The 24723-nt window shown below is 59.7% G+C and overlaps 1 protein-coding gene across 3 annotated transcripts in view; it reads left to right on the forward strand.

Annotated features, from left to right (window-relative positions):
- The first annotated feature begins 5480 nt into the window (after positions 1–5480).
- The window catches only part of SARDH (sarcosine dehydrogenase), a 60864-nt gene continuing 41621 nt past the window's right edge, over positions 5481–24723 (forward strand). The window contains exons 1-10 of one of the 3 annotated variants that reach the window (XM_065928083.1): positions 5483–5613; positions 6231–6308; positions 6795–6948; positions 7480–7841; positions 8874–9052; positions 10423–10602; positions 11297–11420; positions 11572–11672; positions 20896–21000; positions 22169–22298. In XM_065928083.1, the coding sequence (XP_065784155.1) occupies positions 7508–7841; positions 8874–9052; positions 10423–10602; positions 11297–11420; positions 11572–11672; positions 20896–21000; positions 22169–22298 (1153 nt within the window). In that variant the 5' untranslated portion in view covers positions 5483–5613; positions 6231–6308; positions 6795–6948; positions 7480–7507. Of the gene's footprint in view, positions 5614–6227; positions 6309–6794; positions 6949–7479; positions 7842–8873; positions 9053–10422; positions 10603–11296; positions 11421–11571; positions 11673–20895; positions 21001–22168; positions 22299–24723 lie in introns of all 3 variants that reach the window. The other 2 variants (XM_065928084.1, XM_065928085.1) reach the window with 2 other exon arrangements.

Here is a 24723-nt window from a genome sequence, read left to right on the forward strand (position 1 = left end):
GGCACGGACCTGCATGGGAACACTGCCTGGACCACTGTCCAGGGCCAGCCCTGCACCCGATGAGTGGGAAACTTCACCCCAGGATTGGGGGTGGGGAGGATGTTGAACCTCTATCTGCAGGAACACGTCAGACAAAGGGAAGATTTGGTTACAGAACCTAATACAATACAGTGATGCTCAACCCCGTCACCACAAATAATGCATGTCAAAACGATTTCAGCAAAGACAGCTGGGAGGAGACAAAGGCGGGCGGTGGGAGGCAGCAGAGGTACACTGGTCTTCTCATCTTTACCAGGTAAAGTCAAGCTCTCGTGTTGAAACCTGGAAGGGAATAGAGGCGTAAGCAGGTTTAATAGCACGAAGATGAACTCCACGAAAGGAAAGATGATGGACTGAAACTGGAGAGGGGTGAGAGAGGAAGGCTGGGGAAGGGAAAGTGGCGCAGTCTTGGCTCACGGGGGAGAGATGACAGATCCTGCCTGAGGAGAGGCTTGCTGTCTTTGCCGGAGGTGTGCAGCTGGGAGGTTCTCGGTTGCTGCCACAAGTTACCGTAAACGTGGTGACTCTGAGCACACACGCTGTCCACTTCCAGCTCTGTGGGCTGTCGAAGTCCCCACAGATCTCCCTGGGCTGACAGCAAGGTGCTGGGGGCCTGTTCTTTTCTGGAGGTTCTAGGGGAGAGTCTGTCTCCTTGCCTTTCCGGCTCCTAGACGCTGTCTGCATTCCCGGCACCTCAGCACCCCCACCCCAGTCTTCAAAACCAGCGCAGTTGCCTCTCCAACCCTTCTGCAGTCACATCTCTCTGTCCCCCTCTGACCACAGCTGGGGAGGATTCTCCACTTTTAAGGACACACATGATCAGCTGGTCCCACCCACATAATCCAGGAAAACCTCCCCCTCTCAGGGTCCTCCACTTTTATCACACCAGCAAAGTCTCGTTTGCCTTGAGAAGTCACATGGTCACAGGTGCCAGATGTTAGGGCGTGGACATCTTCATGGGGCCACTATTCTGCCTGCGGTAGTAGGCTGGATACTCTGACCAGTCTTGCTGGTAAACAACAGAAACGGTGGGAAAATATTTATAATTTCATCAATGAGCTGGTTGTGAAGAAGGAACACACAGATGCCAAAAGGTAAGTGAGGGCAGGAGTCCAGAGAGGTCAGCTGGCTCCCTCCCTAAGGGCATTTGCCCAACTGAGGAAGCCTGACTGCCAGTCCACGTGCCTGGCTGGGACGGGGAGAGGGGACAGGACCCAGATCCCTCCACAGCACCAAGTCTAACAGGCGAGCTCTTTCCTCATGCTGGGACCCCACTGGGCCTGCCCTTAAATGGCAGGATGAAAAGAAACACACCCACCGCCCCAAACCACAACCACAAAGAGACGGCACAGAAAATTCTTTTTCCTGGATCTTGACAATGACTAGAGGAAACAGCCAAAACTTCCTCGCGAACACGGATTATGGATGGAACTGTGTCCCTCCCCAAAAGGTGTATTGAAGTCCCAGTACCTGTGAATGTGACCTGACTTGAAAATGAGGTCATTGCAGTTCCCACTAAGAGCCCTTGGTGCAGCCAAAATAAAATATTCAGATGGAAAGTAAGTGGTCTCCATTTGTAAAAAAAAAAAAGTAATTTTTCCAAGTAGAAAATTGCAAATGTATTAAATGTGCACAAATTACAGGGTTTCGAAATTACAGCTCTGGTTCGGATGGCTGTCTTAGGGGTGGCTGGTTCCCACGGCTGGTGGCAGAGTGGGTGGCAGTGGGGAGCTTTCCTGATAGGATTTTATGAGTTTTGTGGGTTAACTCAGACTCCTGTTCCTTCGTCGCAAGCTGATGCATTTACTTTCCTTAACAATTTAGTCTGACCCTTCGCTCTCCCTAGAAAAGGAAACCCCACGCGCACACAGGAGATCTCCGTGGGTGCATCGGGACGGGCCAGCGCCGGCTCACAGGCGCTGAGGGCGCAGCCTCTTCCCAAGTCCGTGTTCCGTGGCATCCTTCTCATCAGTGGCTTCAAACTGGCCCTCATGGGAGCCTTTTCAGCAGAAATAGGCCAGTGCCGCCCACCTGGAGAGCCAGGTGTTAAAACATGTAGGGGCACCCACTGGAAGAGGTGGCTCACCGACAATAAGCTGAAACAGTCCTGGAGGTTAATACACGTCACAGCGTGGCCTCAAAATCCACAGAATAAGAACGGAATTAAGTGTGTGGGTCCCAGTCACAGAGAGGGGTGCTCACACAGCGCTCAGACCGCCGACAGTACTGTCAGGAGACTGCCAGTCGCGCATCCGTGGGGAGGACAGCAGGAGAACCAGGCAGAGCAGGGCCGTCGGTCCCGGGGAGCGTCCGCCTCCCTGCCCGGATGCGGGTCCCGTTTGGGGGACGGTCCCTGTCCTGGGGCTGCGTCCCCAGTCTGTGGGTCCCGCTGTCCCGGGGTGTCATACTCACAGGTGGCCACCAGGGGCGACATTCCCCGCGGAGGCCCAGCCTCCGCTGACTGCCTGGACCTGCCCGGGGAGGGGGTCTCAGCGGCCCGGTGCCCAGGTGAAGGCCCCACGTCTGTTTCCATCACAAATACCGTTGGAAGCAAATGACGGAGTGCAGCGGGAGCCTCGAGGCTCTGGCCCACGTGCCGTGGGGGAACCCGGGTGGCCACAGACCCCAGCCCTCCGCACCTGCCCTCCGTGGGAGGGGCGCCCGCCTGTCTCCCTGGAAGGACTGCTTCCTCCCGGATGATAAAGCATTGTCTTCATGAAGTCATGGGCAGGGAGTTGATTCATTATTATTATTTCTAAGGTTCTTATTGGAAAAGCAAAATCTTGGCAGTGCCAAGGTAGCCCTTAAACATTGCTCTGGAAATTCCCCTGAGCTGGGTCTGGCACCTGCCCGCTGACTGTGTTCTGCCTCAGCCTGCTCATCTTTGCAATGAGCAGCGTGTTCTGCCTCCTCTGAGAGGACACACACGAAGCCCTCAGCAAGCTGATGCCCTGCCCACCCCTGCCCCGTCATCCCCACCCCCATAGGTGCCCGAGGCTGGGAGGGTACTGGGTCCAGGGACCAGGTGCGGCTGGGTCACACGTTGCCAGGTGTCGTCAGATGGTTACTCAGTGTCCCTCTTTTGCCCGGCGCCAAGCAGAGCTCCATGGAGGAGCTTCCCCTCCCCCCTGCCCACGCCCCCGCTCCCCCCTGGACATCTGCCCATTCAGAGGGTGTCCTGCAGACTCTTCCCTCTGCCCCGGGAGCCTGGCCAGCAGGTGGGGGTGGAGGCCTGGCTGGGCATGTGAAAAGGGCCAGCCTAGGCCAGAAGGAGTCATCTCAGAGCTGGTAATAATCTGCAGAGAAACTTGTAAAATTCTCTGAACCCGACAGGGCAGGGGTTATAGTCCTTAGTTTCCAGCTGGGGACACCGAGGCTTGAGAGACCAGCCCAGACAGTGCAGCCAGCTGGCCGCAGGTCCCTGTCTCATGTCTCTGGCTGGAGCCCGGCTGCCTCCCGAGCTGCACCCCAGGCTGCCTGGCACCTGCCTCTCCCAGACCCAGGCAGAGCCTAATGGATGACAAATTCTACAACTCTGACCCACACGCAGGCCCAGCCTTTCAGCCACCACCCCTTGTCCAAAGTCCACCAGGACCGTGCTGCCTGCTTGCTTGGGACAGTTTTGCAACAGCTGCTTATCTCTGAGCCTGGAGCCAAGAGAGGTCTGGGCTGCCCGCCGGGGCCTGTGTCCTGGGGCTGCAGTGAGCACGGCGTCCCTCACCTGTGCACCCCGTGTCCTCCGAGGACCTCATCACGCTGCTCTCTAGCCCTCTCTGACCCCTCCTTCCCCCCATGCACGGAGGACAGCCCTGCCTCAGGTGGCGGGGCCAAGCCTGCTCTCCACTGAGTGTCCGGGCTGGTGACCTCCCTGCCCGGGGCCCGAGCACCGCCCCTGGGGAGCCTCTCACTGGTGGAGCCAGCCTTCCTCCAGAAGGACCAAGGGAGTGGGTGAGAGTCTCTGTCCCCGTGATGGGGACTGACAGTGGCGGCAGCAACCAGGAGGCCAGAGCCCTCTGAGGCCACGTCCTCCGAGATGCCCTCCTGGGTTTCTGCTGAGAAGGACAGCTTGCTGAGGACCAGTGTCGTGGCTGCCTCACCCCTTCCTGCCTCTCTTCTTCCTAGCCCCTGAGCCCCCAAGGGCAGGGGCTGGGTCATGGTTGACTCTGGGTCTCCCAGCAGGGTTCTGCATACAGTAGGTGCTCAGTGATGGCTGGGTGGCATCACCGACTCCATGGACATGAGTTTGAGCAAACGCTGGGAGTTGGTGAAGGGCAGGGAAGCCTGGCGTGCTGCAGTCCATGGGGTTGCGAAAAGTTAGACATGACTGAGTGAGTGAACAACAAGTGTGCTCAGTAAGTGTGGAGGAGAAATTGGCAGAAGACGCTGGACACTCTGTGGCAATAAGAGCACGGATATTTGTGTTGATCAGAGCAGCGTCTCTCCTGTATCACTCTCTGCATTAGCAGCCAGCGTTACCACATCGTTCATTGACCAAAATTTCAATGCTGCTTTTTTCTGATCCAGTGGAAGGAAGAAGTCCTATTTTATCTCAGCACCTATTCTGACTCTTAGCACATTCAGAGGTGGACATACTTATTTGTTCCAGATTTCCTCTGGGCATCTTCCACCTGAGCACAAACCAGACGCCCTAGACCCAGGGGTAGACTGCAGGCTCTGGTCTGGCTCCCCACTAGCTTGCTGTGTGACCCCAGGCAAGCTGACTCCCCTCTCTGGGCCCTGGTGCCCCTGAAGGTCAGATGGAGGTCGGCATCCCTGCCTTGGGAAGCTGGTCACTGTGCAGCGGGTGAGCAGGGGCTCGGGGTGGCCCGCCCAGCGGCTGAGGCATCCGGGAGCTCTGAAGCGCAGAATGCAGATGGGCCAGGAGTGGGGTGGGGGGCAACCTGGACTTCTGCCTCCAAGGGCAGCAAGCACCCCTTCCCTGGGGGTGAGCAGCTGAGGCTGGACAGGCAGGTCCGTGCTGAGGCCCTGGATCACCCGACCGAGGAGCGCCGGCCCAGCCCAAGGCTGTTGCTGACCCAGCGCTTCCCGCCCGCCTGGCCGTGCCAAGTGCCTTTCTGATGCGGGAAGCACGGCGTGCACGGGCAGACGGGTGTGCATGGGTGTGCACGGGTTCACCTGCGATACCGTGACCCCTGTTTAGGGGTGAGGAGCTGGGGTGCACGGGCAGGTGTGCACAGGCAGACGGGTGTGCGCGGGTTCACCTGCGGAACCCGTGACCCCTCTTTAGGGGTGAGGAGCTGAGGTCACCTGCCCCACGTGCAGACTTAGCAGGGCCTCCGGGTTCGCAGCTCCGCTCTGCTGCCCTCAGCACGGCCTGCTCCGCAGCTGCCCGGCCAGCTGGCCTCCAGGTGGTGGGCGGTGCATCCTGCCCCGTGGTGGGAGGGCCAGGGGGCTGGCAGAGGGCCTCCGGGGCTAGGGCAGGAGCGGGGCCAGGGGCCGCCCCGGCTCCTGTTTGGCTGCTGCTGGGAAGGAAGGAGGTGACGGCACTGCTGAAGCCGCTGAGCCGGGCGCTGGCAGGCCCTCGGGGCCTCGGAGCTCTGCGCCCAGCCGGAGGTACACCCCTTGGGAGCGCAGGGCCCGGGCCCTCCCCTGGGCCAGCGGGGTGGGACAGGCCTGGAGCGGGCTGGGATTCCTTTTGCCTCTGGCTGCAGGGACGCTCGGGCTGGGCGGACACAACCACGGGACTCTGTGTGGGGGCGGGGGACCCTCCCAGCCCCCCTTCTCCTGGCAGAAGCTGGGTCTGGTGCCTCCCTCACCACCCCTCCTCCCACTGCCTTCGAGGAGGGCGTCCCTGGGCCCGACCCCTCTGTCTGACCCCCAAACCTGGCAGTGATGGCCAGACTATTGATTCGGGTGGGACAGGGCGGGAGGGGGCAGGAGAGGGGCTCGATGGCGAAGCGGCTGCCCTGGCCGGAGGGCACCGGGCTGTCCCTGGGGGCGGGGCCGGCCCGCCCGGGTGGGAGAGCGGGGCTGGCTGCAGGCGGGGAAGGGGCACCTGGCAGCTTCCCGGGCCAGAAGCCTGGGCAACGGGCAGCAGGAGGGCGGGAGGAGGCCAGGCCAGGGCCGGGCAGGTGTGTGCCGGGCTGGCCGCATGGCCTGGCTGGTGGGGGGGTGCCCGGCCCTGGGAAGGTGTCCTGGGCAACCACGTGATGCCGAGTCTCCACAAGCAGGAGCCACTGCTGGAGGCTCCCGGCAGAGTAGGGTCATCCGGAGGCCCCAGGGACAGGCAGACGCGTGCCTGGGAGCAGGTAGGCAGAGCTGACAGAGGGACTGGGGGGCCCTGCCCTGCCCTCCAACCTCTAACCCCGGAGCCCTGCCATCACCCCTCCCCGCTCCTCCTCCTGCCCCCAGGCCCCAGGAGGGAGGGGGGTCACTGTGGCGGGGGCGGGACAGCCCTGACCGCCTGGGAGCCCTGGGGGGGGGGAGGGGTGGGAAAGGAGCCGGCAGTGGGCCCCCCCAGCCTCCCCACCCCCAAACCAGCCCCAAGAGGTCAGGAGGGGGCAGGACAGCCAGCAGGCGCGGTCCCACGGTGGCCCTGTGACCTTGGTCAGCTTTGCCAGCTTCCTTGGGCCTCAGTCCCCCCGCCCAGCCCAGTGAAACGGGGACAACAGTCGTCTTGACTTTAGAGCAGAGAGAACGTGTGTTCCCAGCTCGCCATGTACTGCACGCTTGAAAATGCAAGTGGACTTCGTTAATTGATCGGCTGATTGACGCCATCACGGTTATTAATGCAGGTGCAGGAGCCCCCCCGGGACCACAGTCTCGGCCACATCCCTCTGACCTCTCCTGCTGACCCACAAGTGGGCCCGGGGCCCCTCAGAGCCGTCCTGTCCTCCCCGCTGGGTCCCTCCCCCAGGAGACCTCGCCTGCACCTCCTCTCCTTAGAAGGTGGGCTCCCCGTCACTGTCCTCTTATAACTGTGAGGGTCTTCTGGCTGGGGAGGGCTGGGAGGGCTTCCAGAAGGAGAAGGGAGGCAAGGTGAGCCTCCAGGCTACTGCGAGGCGGCCCACCCTCTGGATCCAAGACGGCCCAAGGGAGCCGGAGGCCGGGCCCCACTGACTTCCTCACCTTCTGCCTTGGGTCCCGAAGGGCTGTGGGGCCAGCGTGGGGTTGAGACAGGAGTTCCCCCGGAGGGCATGCTGAGAGTAGGCTGGAGAGTTGGGGGTCCTGGCCTTGTGACCCCTGCCGCCCGCCCTGTGGTCCTGTCTCAGCATGAACACCGTCCCCTTCCCCCACACCGTGGTCGCCCCTGGGCCCACCGGAGCCTGAAGAGTAGAGACCCTCGTAGACCTGGGCTGGGCAAATGCAGGGTGCGCGTATGCCATGGGTGGGGGCAGGAGGGAGGCGGGGGGTCGCAGCGTGGGGGCCCAGGACCCCCTGCTCCCGTCCACACTCAGGCAGACCCGGCTCTCTCCCCAGCTCCCCGCGGTGCTGAAGCTGAGTCTCCATGGCCTCGCTGAGCCGAGCCCTGCGTGGCGTGGCGGCCACCCGTCCTCGCCGGAGCCCTGCTCCAGGGCGGGCGCTGAGACCCCTGGCGAGCGGGGCTGGCCCCACCTCTGAGAAGAGCGTGCCGTACCAGCGGACCCTGAAAGAGGCACAGGACGCCTCGGCGGCGGCCCGGGGCCCAAGCCGGCCCCTGCCCAGCACAGCCAGCGTGGTGGTCATCGGCGGGGGCAGCTTGGGCTGCCAGACCCTCTACCACTTGGCCAAGCTGGGCGTGAGTGGGGCCGTGCTGCTGGAGCGGGAGCGGCTGACCTCCGGGACCACCTGGCACACGGCGGGTAGGTGTCTGGGCGCAGGCAGGGGCGGGAGGGGTCCACCCGGGCTGGCCAGCGGGAGGCCCGCTGGAGGCAGCTGGGCTGGAGGCAAGGCCGTGGAGGGCAGGGGCGGGCTCGGTCTGAAGGTGGCCCTGCGTGCCCCTGAGTCCCCGCAGAGCTGTGGTGGGAAGGAGGGAGTGGATGCTGACCATGCACCCGGCGGGGGGAGGGCAGAGCTGAGGCCGGAACTGGGGGCCTAGGAAGCTGTCTGTTCAGAGGAGAAGCCCTTTCTCCGGATGAAGCCCCCGGGATGAGGGGCCTCCACGGGTGCAGAGGACGGACGGGAGTGGTGAGGCAGAGAGGCGTCGGGCACCACAATTCCCACACCTGACCGGTGGGCACTCCTACCGTGCGCATGTCCCCAGGGCAGGCAACCTTCTGCCTTAACCCTGCGTTAAGATGGGCACTGTCTGGGGCAGTCTCCCCGCTGTGGCCGATACAAGCATGACGGCGCTGACCATGGAGCCGGGGATAGGTTCACACCGCACCCGTCACTGCCCGCGCCATCTCACCATCCCGTCTGGGCCTGCACGGCCTGCCCCCCACAGTCACTTCTTCCCGGGCCGGCCGCTCCCCAGGCTCCGCTCAGAAGGGGGCCGCCCTGCTGGGGAACTTCAGTTGGTCCCGGGACCCCATCACCACCTGCCCTGAGATCCTGGGCACGAACCGTTTGGTGCCCCCTTAATGCCACCGTGCAATAGCCCCGCCTGCCTCCTAGGGCCGCCGTCACCCCGTGACCAGCTCCACCCACCCAGGTGCCCGATAAAGGGGGCCTTTGGTGTTGTCTGTCTCTGAGCTGCCCGAGGGCCGTGTCCTGTAACTCAGCGTTGCCCCTGTCGTTTCCTGCTCATCGGCCTCTCGGGGCTCTCTCGATGGCCTGCAGGGACACTTCAGGCCCACAGCCTGATATTCGGGAGCCCCGGCCTGGTGGGGATAGGGGGTGCAGCCCCTCAGTGAGGGGCTGACGGTGCCCCCCGCCCACCCCCCACCCACCAGGCCTACTGTGGCAACTGCGGCCCAGTGACGTGGAGGTGGAGCTCCTGGCCCACACGAGGCGAGTGGTGAGCCACGACCTGGAGGAGGAGACGGGGCTGCACACGGGCTGGATCCAGAACGGGGGCCTGTTCATCGCGTCCAGCCGGCAGCGTCTGGATGAGTACAAGAGGCTCATGTCGGTGGGTGTACCTCCGCGGGCGGGGGTGGGCAGCGTAGTGCAAGGGAGGAGCCAGTGGATGCAGGTTCGGGCATCATGCTGCCTCGGCCGACTGGGCCCCCTGTGACGGGCATCTTTGCCTCCGAGCCTTGGAATTCTCACCTTTGAAATGGGATCGAGCCGAGGAGCACGGTTCTGCTGAGCCTTGGAGGCAAAAGAGGCCCAATGAATGGGGGCTGCCACCATGCACGGTGCTACTGGGCGTCAGGCTGAAGGATGAAGCCGCACCACCCAGGAGGCAGGGACCACTCTTCCCCCAGCTCTGCTGGAGAGGCTTAGGGAACACAGTTGTTGGGGAGACAGCAGAGAAAGCCTTATGCCGTGGAAGGCCTGCTGTTGGGGTGGAGAGTTGGTTCTTCACCCAGAGCAGCCAGGGCTGGCCCCCACTATCCAGGTCATGGAAGAGAGAGGTTTCTCCAGCGATGCATCGGTTATTGGGCACCAACTGAATACTGGGGAGCAGAATTGGCTGCGTGGGTAGCAGGCGTGCATTGTCACAGGGATGCCGAGTTCCTCTGAGTGCCCAGGCAGAAGTAGGGGCAGCTGGCTTCGTCACAGGAGGGCGGAGGGTCTCTCGGGTCAGGAGGTGGTCTTGTTCTGCCTTCTCCCACCACCTCTTCCCCACACTTACTCACTCATCAGTTGGGACGGAGTCCCCAAAAGTGACCCGTCAAAACTTTCAGCTCAAGTTCAGAGCCAAGTCTCTGCCACCTCTCACTCAGGATGCTCCGAGAGGGAATCTAATTGGCTCAGTCATGTCTAGTTGAGCTGGAGAAGGAAATGGCAACCCACTCCAGTATTCTCACCTAGGAAATCCCATGGACAAAGTCTGAGCCTGGTGGACAAGTCCATGGAGCTGGACTCGACTTAGCCACGGAGCACATCTCTGGTTGGGCAGAGCCTGTCCTGATAGGCGGATAGCTGCGGACACTTGATTGGCTGCCCGCCGGCCAATGAAATGCGTCAGGGGTGTGGCCTGTCAAGCAGTTGGGTCCAGGGACAGAGGACCCTCTGGTCTCTGGGGAGCTGGTCTGACCAGCACATCTGGTTCAGGCCCCAAATATCAGACCCGTGGGGATTACTTTTATTTATTTACACAGTAGGTCCTTATGTGCCCCGGCCCCAGAGACGGCTTCCAAGCCCTGCACAGGTTCCTTACTCTTCCTCGGAGCTGGCCCAGGGGACAGGATCTTCCCCTGTCACGGCTCAGGGTTCCTGGGGGTGCCAAGGTCAACACTGGGCCCCTGGAGGCCCAGACGGGGAGGTGAGCGGCTGGAAGGATCTCCCCCCCACGCCCCCACCCCAGGCTCACTTTCCTCTGGGTTCCCCTAGTTGGGCAAGGTCTATGGCATCGAGTCCCACGTGCTGAGCCCGGGAGAAACCAAGGCTTTGTATCCGCTGATGAACGTGGAGGACCTCTACGGGACCCTGTACGTGCCGCACGACGGTACCATGGACCCCGCCGGCACCTGCACCAGCCTCGTCCGGGCCGCCACCGCCCGGGGGGCGCAGGTACGACTGTCTCCCGGCCCTGGGTCCCCCGCTCCGAGCCCGCCCCTCCTGCCTGGGAACACGAGTTCCCTCTGCGCTGAGACCACAGGCCAGCCGGGACCCGAGCCCCGACCCACTCCTGCCCAGGCCTGCTGGCTGCCTCTGGTCTGTCCATGATGTCCACTCTCCCCGGAGGCCCTACCCTGCCGGAATAGCGAACCTGCCCCAAATCTCTTCTTGTTAGTTTTTATCTTCATTTTTCTCAAGTCCACACGTAGTGTAGGAAAACTTAGAAAAGACAGATAAGCAAGGAAGAAGACACGGAAACAGTTGGAGAAAGAAGAAAAGAGAATCACCCTGAGGTCCCCAGTGTTGACACTCTAGTGTTACTGCAAGTACTTTTCTCTGAAGAAGTGAACGAAGTGGAGCTGAACTGAACTTCATGTGACCTTTTAGCCACAAGCATCTGTCAGTCACTTGAGCTCTCCTTTTTCTCTTTAAAGTCTCTGTTTAGGGGGACAAGTTCTCCAAGTCCAGGAGCCCGGAGTTAGTTCCCGCCCTGTGGTCACCCCCATGTCCCCGAGGGGGCCTCATGAAGCCTGCCCGAGCAGAAGCAGGGGTCCCGGGCCCCGGCCGGGCCGGGGGCAGTGAGAGGGTGGGCGGTCGGCCCTCCGAGAGCTGACGTGGCTTGGAAAGCAGCTCCTCTCACTCCCAGGTCATCGAGAACTGCCCGGTGACCGGGATCCGCGTGCGGACAGACGACTTTGGGGTGCGGCGGGTCGCCGCCGTGGAGACAGATTTCGGCTGCATCCGGACCCCCTGTGTGGTCAACTGTGCAGGTGGGAAGGCGTGCTTTCTGCGTCCCGAGGGCCACCCTGGCTGCTGCCTAAACCTGGCCTTGCTTGGGGGGGGGGGGGGGGTGAGCCGGGGCACCCTGTGTCCGCCTGGCCAGACGCCGGCAGGGCTGAGCTGCCCGCGCTCTGCCTGCAGGAGTGTGGGCGGGCGCCGTGGGCCGGATGGCCGGCGTCAAGGTCCCGCTGGTGGCCATGCACCACGCCTACGTCGTCACTGAGCGCATTGAGGGCATCCAGGTGAGTGGCTGGCCCCCGGCCCCGCATCAGGCTGCGGCGGCCCACGGGCCTGGCTCTGACCCCACCCACGCAGATCGCCACGCTGGGCGTCAGTGGCCCATCTGTAAAATGGGCCTCCTCGTGACTAGATGCTCTGGGCGGCGTGAGGACGAGAGGAAGTGGCACAGTGTAACCCGAGGGTCCCCCCCACCGCCTTCATGGCACGGCTCCTCACTGACGCCCAGCCTGTCGGGCTTGGCGTGGCCAGCCTGACGTTTGCCGTGTCCCGCGCCCCAGGCGTTCCCAGGAGCCCCTGAATGTTCGCAGGTCCCCAAATATACTCTGGGTGCCAGTCTCAGAGGACACTGAGCCACGGCCCTGGGAACCTCCCAGGGAGCCCTGGAGACCCTCTGCCAGGGGAGGCGGGCGGGGGGCAGGGAGAGCCGTGGGCCCCCTGCCCGCTCCCGCCTCCCTTTCCATCTCCCCTCTCCCGCCCTGGGAGCTGGGAGCTTCCTGTCGCTGACCACGCTTCTCTCCCTCCTCACATCTCTCCCATCGCCTCCAGCCTCCATCTCGACCCCGCTCTGTCCCCCCGCCCGTCTCTTCCTCCGTCCGCCCGTCATTCCTCCGCTCACGTCTTCCTCTCTGTCCATCTTGCCTCCCTGCCTCTGTTCACTCCTCCTTCCATCCCTCCCTCCCTCTAGCCCTTCATCCATCCATCCATCCATCCACCCATCTGCCGATGGACCTGTTCATCCGTCCATTCACCTGTACATCCTTTCTCCCCTGTGTCCATCCGTCCGCCACTCCCCCTACCCATTCCTCCATCATCCATCCATTTATTAACACGTGTAACCAACCCACCCTCCCCGCCACCCTCTCTGTCAAACATTGACTGGATAAACTCTGTGCTCCAGGCCCTGTTCTAGAAACTGGGGCTGTAACAGAGATAAGAACCTAGTTCTTGCCCAGGTGAGCTGGCAGCAGGAGGGTACGAACAAGTAAATATAGTTATTTATTTTAAAATGGGCTGAGAAGCACTGGGGCTCCAGGGACCGGCAGCCTGTGGACCAGGGCGGTGCCCTGGCAGAGACCACGTCCGAAGAGTCTCCTGGGACGTCTAACGGGGGGCAGAGGAGAGATGAGGGGAGGAGGGAAGGGTGCAGGGCACGGCGGCTGGGGAGGAGCAGACGGTTGGAGGCGGGCCTGGGCACGTGGGTGTGGGTGAGAGATGGGGCTGACCCTGACTAGGGCCAGGTCCCAGCAGGGAGGGTCCCGGGAGCACGCCCCTGCCCTGGACGAGCCTGGCTTCCCTTGCGTCACCGGGCTGGCCGCTAGGTGGGCCCCGTGGTGAAGGGGGCGGGGAGCTGGGGCGGGACTGGAGCCTCTACCCTCTCCCGCCCCCCTCTTCCCACACCAAGTTCCCTTACCCGTGGATGGGCTTGATATGATCCAGCACATCCCTCCTGAGGGCTGTGGTGTGCATACACATGTGAGGCATTGTGGAAAGAGGAGGTGTCGGTGGGACGAGCCCCCAGTCCTGGTTCCGAGGGAAATATCTCCAGTGGCCGCCAGGGGTCACCTTCTGACCGCTGTAAAAAAACTGTAAAAGTAACCAGAAAGTGAAAGTCGCTCAGTTGAGACAGTCTGTGGAATTCTCCAGGCCAGGATACTAGAGTGGATAGCTGTTCCCTTCTCCAGGGGATCTTCCCCAACCCAGGGATCGAACCCAGGTCTCCCGCCTTGCAGGCGGATTCTTTACCAACTGAGGCACCAGGGAAGCTGTGGACTGGGGGCTGGGCTAGAACCGGGGCCGGGTCTGGGGCAGAGGAGGGCCGTATCCTGGTGGGGAGGAGGAGGGTCACAGGGCATCCACGGAGCCCGGGACGGGGCCTCAGCCTCTCCGCGCCCCGATGCACGTGATGCCTGGCTTTGAGGCAGCTTCCGGGAGAAGCAGGGCAGCGTGGACCCTCCCTGAACTTTTAAGATCAGCACCACGCTGGGGTTATTCATGTTACTCGCAAACACTACCCTCTCCCAGAGACCTGTGTGCCTCTGGGAACCCCAGGCTCCACCCCAGGGAAGGGCCACCAGCCCAGAAACTCTTAGACTCTTTGTAGGAGCAAGGAGGAGGTTTGGGGCTGGGGGCCAAGTTCCCCATGCTCCCCTCCACGTGGGGAGTCTGGGAGGCCAGCCTCTCCTGAGGTCACACCTGGACAGCCTGAATCTGGGAGAGGAACGGGCCCCTGACCCTGACCTCCCACGTGGTCTGACCCCTTGGTGAGTCAGCGAACAAGCTCGCTTAGGCCAAGGCAGCTCTTGCAATCGGGCTGTGGGGCTCATGCTGGGAGGTCCCTGACACTCGGGCCTGTTTAGGGACGGTCAGGAGGCTCCCTGACAGCGCACAGTCTTGCACTGCGAGGGGCTGACTGCCCAGGCCTGGGCCTCATGGTGTTGGGGGTTGGATGCCCCAGGCTGCTGGCGAAGACTCAGAGTTCAGCCCCCTGGACCACACGCCCTTCTCTCTCCTTCCTGGGGGACCAGGGGACGCTGCTGCCCCAGGGACCCCAGTTCTAAGAAGCCGTGCCATCCTGGGTCCCAGCTGAACGCTGTGCTCGGCTCCTCTGTGACCTCATCCAGGGACCTCTCTGGATCTGGTCTCTGCGTCCATCAAACACGGTGGCCTGGATGCTGTGTGATGGTCTGGCATCCCCACTGCCTTCTACCTACAGCTCTGTTGCGGCAGAGCCGTGGGAAAGGCCCAAGTTCGGGGTCTGCATTCCAACCCCTCCACTAGCCAGCCAGGTGAGCCGAGGTGCTGCCAGAGCCTCAGTTTCCTCTTCTGCAAAATGGGTTTAAAACTGTTTAGGGCTGTGCTGAGGGAGGAGCCAAGTGGTGGGCTGAAGGGCTGAGCACAGTGCCTGGCTCATCGAGGTGAGGACCGCCGTGACCGTGACAAAGGACACGGGACAGTCGTGGGATGGTCCAGCCAGCAGGGGCCTCAGAGAACTGGGAAGCCTGGAGCCACCAGGTGGGCTTCCTGGAGGAAGCAGCTAGCAGGATTTGAATGAGGTGAGGCCAGGAGCAGCGGATGGAAGGGGACGGGCTGGGATAGGAGGCAGTCACACCAGTGGCACTGGGGTCGCACCTGTAGGGTGGGTTTCCAGAAGGAGGGGGCAACGAGGGTACCCCGTAGACTCCTTGGGCTGAGCTGAGCCCGTGCTAGGCTCTCTGTGGCCGCCGGGGCCTTGCAAGGCGGGGAAGGGGGACGCTGATCCTGCCGGACAGACGCAGGGGCTGTCCTGACCGCCAGTGTCCCCAGTGTCCTGCTCTGCGGAGCTCCAGCATTTCGTGGGTTTTGTCTTTTGGGCAGTAGAGACAACGGAGGTAACGAGATCGCTGGACCTGAAGCGCTCGGTTACTGAGAACGCCCCGTGCGGCTCCTGGCCGCGGCTCCTCGGGGCGGACGTCCTTGCTGCAGTGCTCAGAGGGGCCACGCGGCGCGCAGGCCGGAGTAGGAGGCAGGGCCCCTGCCGGCTGGTCCCTTCTGGTCGCTCCGTGTCCTCAAAGGTGGGGTGGGGGGGTCACGTCTGGGGACTCCATCTCCAGGGTCGGGGGCGCTGAGAGCCAGCTCAGTGCCCGGGACCCGCAGGGGAAGTGAATCTCTTCTCACTCCCGCTTGCTTTCTGAAACGATTTTACTTTCTGTTCATTCACTTATTGGTTAAATCAGGCGTCAGTATTTGCAATCTGATGGCAATGAAAACACTGTTAGCTCGTGAGCAAGCAATGTCCAACGCTTTGTGTTTCCTGGAGTTGCTATTAATAACTGCGTTTTTCCAGCTGTTCAGCTCCCAATGTAGCTGTCGTTAATTCTTCCCTTCTATGTGGCTCAAAGGTAAAGCATCTGCCTGCCGATGCAGGAGATGCAGGGGATGCAGGTTCCATCCCTGGGTCGGGAAGATCCCCTGGAGAGGGAAAGGGGAACCCACTCCAGTATTCTTGCCTGGGAAATCCCAAGGACACAGAAGCCTGGCGGGCTACAATCCATGGGGTTGCAAGAGTTAGACATGACTGAGTAACTACGTATGCATGCATCTACCTATCACCTATCTATTATCCATCCATCCATCCATTATTGATCATCTGTCTATTATTATTACAGTCACCTGTATCTACCAGGTAGCTGTCATTGATCCATCCATCCATCTATTATTGATCACCTGTCTGTTATTATCAGTCACCTGTATCTACCAGGTAGCTGTCATTTATCCATCTGTCCAATGTTATCTCTGTCCCTACAGCCCCATCCTCATTATCAGTCCCCGTTTCCCGTGCCACCCTCAGCTCAGGTAATCACTAATCTGATTTCTGTCTCTATGGATTTTCCTATTTTGGACTTTGAATGAAATGGAACCACATAATTTGTGGCCCTTATGTCTGCCTTCTTTCACTCTGCATGACTTTGTCAAGGTTCATCCATTTAGTACATGTATCAGAATTTCGCTTCTTTTGGGGCTGAATAATACATGCTTGTAAACCACGATTTATTTATCCTTTCATCTGTTGATGAAAGGGTTTGCGTTGTTTTCACTTTTTGGTTACTGTGAATTATGCTGCTGTGAACACTCATGTACAAGATTTGTGTGGACACATGTTTTCCTTTCTCTTGGGTAGATACCTTGAAGTGGAATCGCCGAGTTACAGAGGAATATTGCTAACTCCATGCTGAACTTTTTTACTGTCAGCCTGTTTGCCAAAGAAGCTGCACTGTTTTACATTCTCAGCCTCAGTGTGTGAGGGTTCTGACTTCTCCACATTGTCAGCAATTTTGTTACTGTCTAACTTTTTCTTTCTAGCCATCATCGTGGGTGTGAGGTGGTATCTTGTAGTTTTGAGTTGCATTCCTCTAATGACTAATGATGTCAAGCATCTTTTCATGAGCTTATTGGCCTTAGGTATGTCTTTTTTGGGGAAGCTACTATTAAGACACTTTGCTCATTTTTCATTGGATTGTCTTTTTAATTAAAAAAATTTAAACTTTTTGGCTGCATGGAATGTGGGATCAAACCTGTCCCCCCTGCATTGGAGAAGTGCACCACCAGGGAAGTCCCTGGGCTGTCTTTTTTATTAAATTGCTTTTAATTTTTACAGTACAAGTTTCACACTTCTTTCTTAAATTCACTTTTTTAAGTTAATATTTTTGGAGTATCGTTGCTTTGGGCTTCCCTGGCAGCTCAAACAGTCAAGAATCTGTCTGCAATGCAGGAGACCCAGGTTCGATCCCTGAGCCGGGACGATGCCCTGGAGAAGGACATGGCAACCCGCTGCAGTGTTCTCACCTGGCGAGTCCCGTGGAGAGAGGAGCCTAGTGGGCTGCAGTCCGGGGGTTGCAGAGTCAGCCTTGGCTGAGAGGCTAACACATCGTGGCTTTCACGTAGTGTTAGTTCCCGCCACACGGCAACGCGAAGCGGCTATGCTGTTGTCCACTCGCTGAGTTGTGTCCGACTCTTTGTGATCCCTTGAACTGACGCATGCTCCTCTGTCCTCCACTATCTCCCAGAGTCTGCTCAAGCTCGTGTTCATTGAGTCAGTGATGCTGCCTAACCATCTCATCCTCTGCCGTCCCCTTCTCCTGCCCTCAATCGTTCCCAGCATCAGGGTCTTTTCCAATGAGTTGACTCTTCCCATCAGGTGGCCAAAGTATTGGAGTTTCAGCTTCAGCATCAGTCCTTCCAATGAATATTCAGGGTTGATTTCTTCTAGGATGGACTGGCTGGATCTCCTTGCAGTCCAAGGGACTCTCAAGAGTCTTCTCCAACACCACAGTTCAAAAGCATCAGTTCTTCGGTGCTCAGCTTTCTTTATAGTCCAACTCTTACATCCAGACATGACTACTGGAAAAACCATAGCTTTGACTAAATGGATCTTTGTTGGCAAAGTAATGTCTCTGCTTTTTAACATGCTGTCTAGGTTGGTCATAGTTTTTCTTCCAAGGAGCAAGTGTCTTTTAATTTCATGGCTGCAGTCACCATCCGCAGAGATTTTGGAGCCCCCGAAAATAAAGTCTGTCACTGTTTCCACTATTTCCCCATCTATTTGCCATGAAGTAATGGGACCAGATACCACAATCTTAGTTTTCTGAAAGTTGAGTTTTAAGCCAACTTTTCCAGTCTCCTCTTTCACTTTCAAGAGGCTCTTTAGTTCTTCTTCACTTTCTGCCATAAATGTGGTATCATCTGTATATCTGAGGTTATTGATATTTCTCCCAGAAGTGTTAATTCCAGCTTGTGCTTCCTCCAGCCCAGCGTTTCTCATGATGTACTCGGCATATAAGTTAAATAAGCCGGGTGACAATATACAACCTTGACGTACTCCTTTCCTGATTTGGAACCAGTCTGTTGTTCCATGTCCAGTTCTAACTGTTGCTTCCTGACCTGCATACAGATTTCTCAGGAGGCAGGTCAGGTGTACCGGTATTCCCATCTCTTTCAGAATTTTCCACAGTTTGTTGTGATCCACACAAAGACTTTGGCATAGTCAATGAAGCAGATGTTTTTTTCTGGAACTCTCTTGCTTTTTCGATGATCCAGTGGATGTTGGCAATCTGATCTCTGGGTCCTCTGCCTTTTCTAAATCCAGCTTGAACATCTGAAAGTTCACATACTGTTGAAGCCTGGTTTGGAGAATTTTGAGCTAAATTACTTTGCTAGTGTGTGAAATGAGTGCAACTGTGCGGTAGTTTGAGCATTCTTTGGCATTGCCTTTCTTTGTGATTGGAATGAAAACTGACCTTTGTCAGTCCTGTGGCCACTGCTGAGTTTTCCAAATTTGTTGGCATATTGAGTGCAGCACTTTCACAGCATCATCTTTCAGGATTTGAAATAGCTCAACTGGAATTCCGTCACCTCCACTAGCTTTGTTCGTAGTGATGGTTTCTAAGGCCCACCTGACTTCACATTCCAGGATGTCTGGCTCTAGGTGAGTGATCACACCATCGTGATTATCTGGGTGGTGAACATCTTTTTTGTACAGTTCTTCCGTGTATCCCTGCCACCTCTTCTTAATCTCTTCTGCTTCTGTTAGGTCCATACCATTTCTGTCCTTTATTGTGTCCATCTTTGCATGAAATTTTTCCTTGGTATCTGTAATTTTCTTGAAGAGATCTCTAGTCTTTCCCATTCGGTTGTTTTCCTCTAATTCTTTGCACTGATCGCTGAGGAAGGCTTTCTTATCTCTCCTTGCTATTCTGTTTCTTTGATATTCTTTATCAGGAAGTTCTCTTCTGTCCCTAGATATTAAGTGTTTTTATGATGAAAGTGTTTTCACCTGTCAAATACTTTTTCTGCATCTATTGAAATAAATTAGTGCTTTTCATCCTTTATGGATAATGGTATATTATACAGATTGATTTTCAGATGTTAAACCAACTTTGCTTCCCTGAAATAAATCCCCTTTGGCCATGGAATATAATCTTTTTTGTATGTTGCTGGATTCAGTTTCCTAGTATTTTGTTAAGGATTGTTGCTGTTCAGTAGCTCAGTCATGTCCGACTCTCTGCGACCACGTGGACTGCCGCACGCCAGGCCTCCCTGTCCTTCACTCTCTCCCAGAGTTTGCTCCATCTCATGCCCGTTGAATCGGTGATGCCATCCAACCATCTCATCCTCTGGATATTTGCATCTCTATTCATAACTGTCACAGTTTTCCCCCCAAACATCTCAACAGATCTGTCAAACGGTAACATTTTCTGCATATTCAAAGAGCAGAGAGAGCAGGTAAAGTCTGCAAGCCGCACGCCCCTCCCCGAAGGGTTCTTGGTTCTGATCTTCTTCATCGGCCTCTGCTCCGCGGCCACCCTGGGACCTGCCTCACCCATCTCATGTCTTTATCTGCTGCCCTCTGGGTGACTTACTGAGAAGGGTACTTGGGGAAATAAATGTTTCTGTGTACATGAATGCTCAAAAAAAACCCTTTATTCTTTCTTACACTCGATTGATGAGGAACTCTGACTTTAAAGTCGCCTTCAGAATTTGCTGACTTTGCCCCCGGTCTTCCAGCCTCCAGGGCTGCTGTGTCTTTATTCAGGACCCACCTGCTCACTTATGTCCCGATGGTCCATTCCAGCGCGGCCTCCACGCAGGCCTGGTCCAGTCCCGGGGCTTGGTGGGCACTCGTGGGCCCTTTAGGACTGAGATTCACAATCTTCAATCTGAGCAGTCATGTTGGCTTTTTGCCTTGACTTTCCTCTGACTCCATTCTCTCTGTGTTCTCTTCCCGGAGCCCCTGGAAGGAAGATGCCAGACCTTCAGGACTGACTTTCTGATTTCCTTACTTCGTTCCCTTTCCGGATGTCCAGGCCTCCCTGTGTTTAACCTAATACCGGGGAGGTGCTCTCGGCCTTTTCCAGTCCTTCTGTCAAACGCCCTTCTCTTTGGTGAGGGACCTCTGCGTCAGTGTCTCCAAAGGAATCTCCAATCTGTTGTCGAGAGGGGACGGCAGCCCACTCCTCACCTCCCTGGAGCCTGGGGCCTCTGGGACCCTTTTCACCAGAGACAGGTCTGGGCACCTGTGGGGCGGGGCTTGGGCCTGGAGGGTACGGCGTCTGGACAGAGGGCATCCGGGTCCAAGGGCTTTGAGGAGACCCTTGTCCAACCTTCTGTTCACATACACACACACGCTCTCTCACACTCACACACACATGCATACTCGTGCACAAGCCCACATGCACACACATGCATACACACACACACTCACACACACGCTCTCTCACACTCACACACACGTGCATACTCGTGCACAAGTCCACATGCATGCGCAAACGTGTGCATGCCCACATGCGCAGACTTGCACACACGCGCTTGTCCACCGCGGGCAGGCTGGGCCTCTGCAGACTGGAGGGACTAGGGACAGAGGCTGGCAGACTTTCCCCGGCCCCCGGCCCCAGCTGAGGCACGCCCCCCCACCCACTCTGCGCCCCCCAGGCTGGTGGAGCTCTCTCTGCTGCTCTCTGTGGTTACACCTTTGCGCTCCCCCTCCCTCCCCACATCTTTGCTGCCGTCTTACGGGGTGTGAGCGGGGCGGTCTGTCCACTGTGTAACCGAGGCCGCAGGTCCACCGTGTCCGCAAGGTCCTACAACGAGGAGGAAGCACCGTGGGCCCCGCGGGGTCTGGGACCACTGGTGGAGGTGCTGGGCCCACCGGCCCGCCCGCCGACCCCGAGGCCTCTGTGCTCTGCCCTCCAGAACGTGCCCAACGTCCGCGACCACGACGCCTCCGTCTACCTCCGCCTGCAGGGGGACGCCTTGTCTGTGGGCGGCTACGAGACCAACCCCATCTTCTGGGAGGAGGTGAGACACCTGGGCTCGAGGGCGGGGCGTGGGGCTGCTTCTCAGAGCGGAGACGGCCTCTTCCGGAGACCCCCGTCCTGGAGCTCTGCCCCCACCTGAGAAGAGGCAGGTCCCCGGTCCCATGAGGTCAAACCCATGTTTCTCCAGCCCTTAAGAACCTGGCACGCAGGCAGATACAGATGTGGGGCAGGCGGAGGGCTGGCCTCAGAGGGTGCAGACTGTACGGTGGGGACCCCAGCAGATGACGGAGGCGTGTAAGCCCTCGCCCGTCAGCAAGCCATCCCACGCCCTCCCCTGCCCGCCGTGGCTGTGGCTGTGTCTCCCTCAGGCCTGGGCTGCCCTCCTGGCAGCTTCTGGGGTTCATGCAGGCCCAGAGCGCCCCTCAGCTCCCTCAGCCACTTCAGCCACGTGTGGGCCACCCCAGCTCCCCCATTCATGTGTTTAGTCTTCAAATTGAGCAAGAAAGTGACTCCTTTCGGCCAGATACTGTTTTACTTTGGGGAGAAAGCGGACGACCGAGGTAAAAGTGCCCAGAGGCCTGTATTCTGGTGGGGAGACCACGACAAACAAACAAAGCCATCACACAGTTTGAGATGGTGATCTGAACCCTGAGTGAAGTTAGCAGGCTGAGGGTAAGCCTAGCAAGACTGACGTGGAAGGGAGTCCTTCAGACTGCGCTCAGGCAGGGCTGGACGGGGGTCTGACATCTGAGAGGACCCTGCAGAGGGCGGGTGGGGACCAGCTCGCCCGTGGAGGGGAGGGCCCTGCGGTCAGACCAGGCTTGCTCTCCTCGAAGAACCGAAGGAAGGTCAGCATGGCTGTGGGTCCATGGTGGACGTGGGCGGGGCCCGCTCATGTAGGGTTTTAAGAGACACAGAGTCACAGCGGGTCTTGGGGGGCTCGAGAGCAAGAAAGGGCCTGATCTGACGTGGGCGAATGGGGTGGAGGAGGGCAGCAAGCAGGAGGCCTTTGCAAGAGTCCCGGGCGGAGCAGGAGGGCCTGGGCCCAGGCGGGAAGGGGGAGCAGACAGGCCCTCTGGGGGTGGGGGGAGGGAGACAAACGGGACCGTCTAGACCGTCAGCACCTGATGGAGACGCTGGCCAGGCCCTGCCCGGCTCCTCACTCCAGGGGGCGGCTGGCACAGTGCAGGTTCCCGCCATGTCCCCAGGTATCGGACAAGTTTGCCTTCGGCCTCTTCGACCTGGACTGGGATGTGTTCACCCAGCACATTGAAGGCGCCGTCAACCGGGTCCCCGTGCTGGAAAAAACCGGGATTAAGTCCACGGTCTGCGGCCCCGGTGAGTGGGGACCCGGAGCGGGCGGCGGTGGGGGCTGGCTGCCCGCAGAGGCGTGGCCGGTCCGCGCTCCATCCTGGGCGGGAGGCGCCGTACGTCCTCCTCCCTGCAGGTGACAGACGTCTGCCCCGGGCCCCCAGCCAGGCCTCCTCCCGCCCACCTCGCGTGGGCCCCCCGGGGCTCAGTCCCCACTTGAACTCGGCGCTTCAGGTGTAAGACGGGGTGAGTCCCTCCCAGCGCCCAGGGAGGCTGAGCCGGAGAGCAAGGGCCACGCTGGCTCCCGATGCTGCTCACTCAGGGCTGTGGGCCGCCCGGGTCGACCTCGCCCCTCTGCCCTCCGCCCTCTGCCCTCCGGCCACACTCCCGCAGCGTGGAAAGGCCCCACCTGGGGCCTCCCCTCGGGCCCCCAGGACCACTGGGCTGCAGGACGCGTGACCCAGACTGCTCAGCTTCTGTGTGCCTGTCCTGGGTATGCAGGGCGCAGTCCCCACCCTGCCCGCTGGCCAGCCGGGTCAGGCGCCAGGCCGGGGCGAAGGCGCCAGGCCGGGGTGAAGGCGGGGGTGGGGGTGAGGCGGGCGGCCTGGGGTCCTGGCGGAGAGAGGGTGGCCTCTGGGCAGAAGAGGGGCCTGAGCCAGCCCCGAGGCCCAGATGTCTCAGCCATGGAGCTGCACGCGGCAGGGACCAGGGCTCGCGGGGTCCCCGAGACATCACTGGCGCCTTGTCTGGGCCAGAGGCAGGCTCTCGCCGCTGGCGGGGCAGACCCAGGGCGGCGGGGAAGGCGCTCTGACAGGAGGTACAGGGCTGGTGGGTACAGGGTGGGCCACCCAGAGCGCGCCGTAGTGGGGGCTTTGGGGCCAGGGTTCCGGGAGCGGGAGCAGGCCTGCAGGCGCAGACATGGCGCCCCATCCTGGCTCCAGCAGAATCACAGGAGTGTGCCGGCCTTCCTGCACAGAGGGGCCCCTTCCATCCTCAATAAAGGCAAGAAGCGGGGAGCGTGTGCCTACCTATCCGTGGACAGAGGGTCAGAGGACAGCTGCCCAGAGAGGAAACTCTGTGTCTGAAGCTCTGCGTTCCTTGAGCCTCGGTGTCCTCGTCTGTGAAATGGGTGGCAGGCGGAGTGAGGAGGGGAAGCCACACGAAAGATGCAGGGTGTGGCCCGGCCAGCAAAGGACGCTGCAGGCTGGTGGGCACCGTCATCCCTGCAGGCCGAGCAGGGGGTGAGGGGTGGGCCAGGCCAGGGGAGGGGAGGGGTCCCGACACTCAGCCTGCAGCCTGCCAGGCGCCCGGCCCTCCTGGCTCAGCTGGGGTCCAGACAGCCGCCAGCCACGGCTGCTTCAATCTGTTAGGCTCACGAAGCAGCAAAGGTGAGCAGGCAGCTTTCCTGGAAGAGGTAGCTAAGATCCCCCTGGCCAGCCCATGGGGGTTTGGGGAGCAGGGTTCGGGGCTCAGGCCGAGGACTCACTGCCCTGGGGCTTCCCGGGCCTGGTGGGGTTGGCAGGGAGAAAGCCAAGGCGAAAGCGAAGTTGCTCAGTCGTGTCCGACTCTTTGTGACCCCATGGACTATAGCCTATGAGGTTCCTTCATCCATGGAATTTTCCAGGCAAGAGTACTGCCAGGCGGGAGGCAATCCCAGAGAGCGTCCTGGCTGTAATGGGACTGCGGGTCATTGCCCCGAGAAGCCCCACTGGGGGGATGTGTCTGTCAGGACCCCTGGAAGCTGGTTTTCCGGCCTGAGGAAGGTTCTCTGGGGACACGGGCCCTTCTGCTGGCCGGTCAACAGCCCTCGGCCTCTGGGACAGAACAGGGAAGTCCCAGGACCCTTGACTTCGGGAAGCTGGGGGCCAGCAGATCTCTGGTTCCAAGGTCGGGAGGTCAGAGGCAAGTTTGGGGGCCCCTGTCCCGGGCATCCGGCATCCTCTTGAGTCATTTGTTAAACATCCAGGTGACCCTTGACCCCCAAACTTTCCTCCTGCTAGCTTTCTGTGAAGACTGTTCAGAACACTCTGGAAACACTTCCAGCACTCCCGGAATGCTCACCGGGTCATCCCCAAACACAACCATCTCGGGAGCCGCCCCGGCCTCACCCGACGCCCTCCTGGCCTCCCCCGCTTGCCCTTGCAGCCCGATTGCACACAAGCCCCCTCATGGGACCCAGGACCCCCCGACGCCCCCACTGGAGGCCCGCCAGGGTCACTGTGGCCTCCAAGGCCCTCACCGGCGGCCCTGCCCTTCCGTCTGCCTGCCTCCTCCACCCTGCCCTGCGGCTGTTTGGAAGCCTTTCCAGGCCCCGGGGCTGGCGGCCTCCTCCACCCTGCCCTGCGGCTCTTTGGAAGCCTTTCCAGGCCCCGGGGCTGGCAGCCTCCTCCAGCTCAGATGCTGAGGGTCGGAGACAGACCAGGCTCGGCCGGTCACCGGCGGGGAGCAGGAC

This window comes from Muntiacus reevesi, chromosome 3 (genome assembly GCF_963930625.1).
Source record: "Muntiacus reevesi chromosome 3, mMunRee1.1, whole genome shotgun sequence".
In the NCBI taxonomy this organism is placed as follows: domain Eukaryota; kingdom Metazoa; phylum Chordata; class Mammalia; order Artiodactyla; family Cervidae; genus Muntiacus; species Muntiacus reevesi.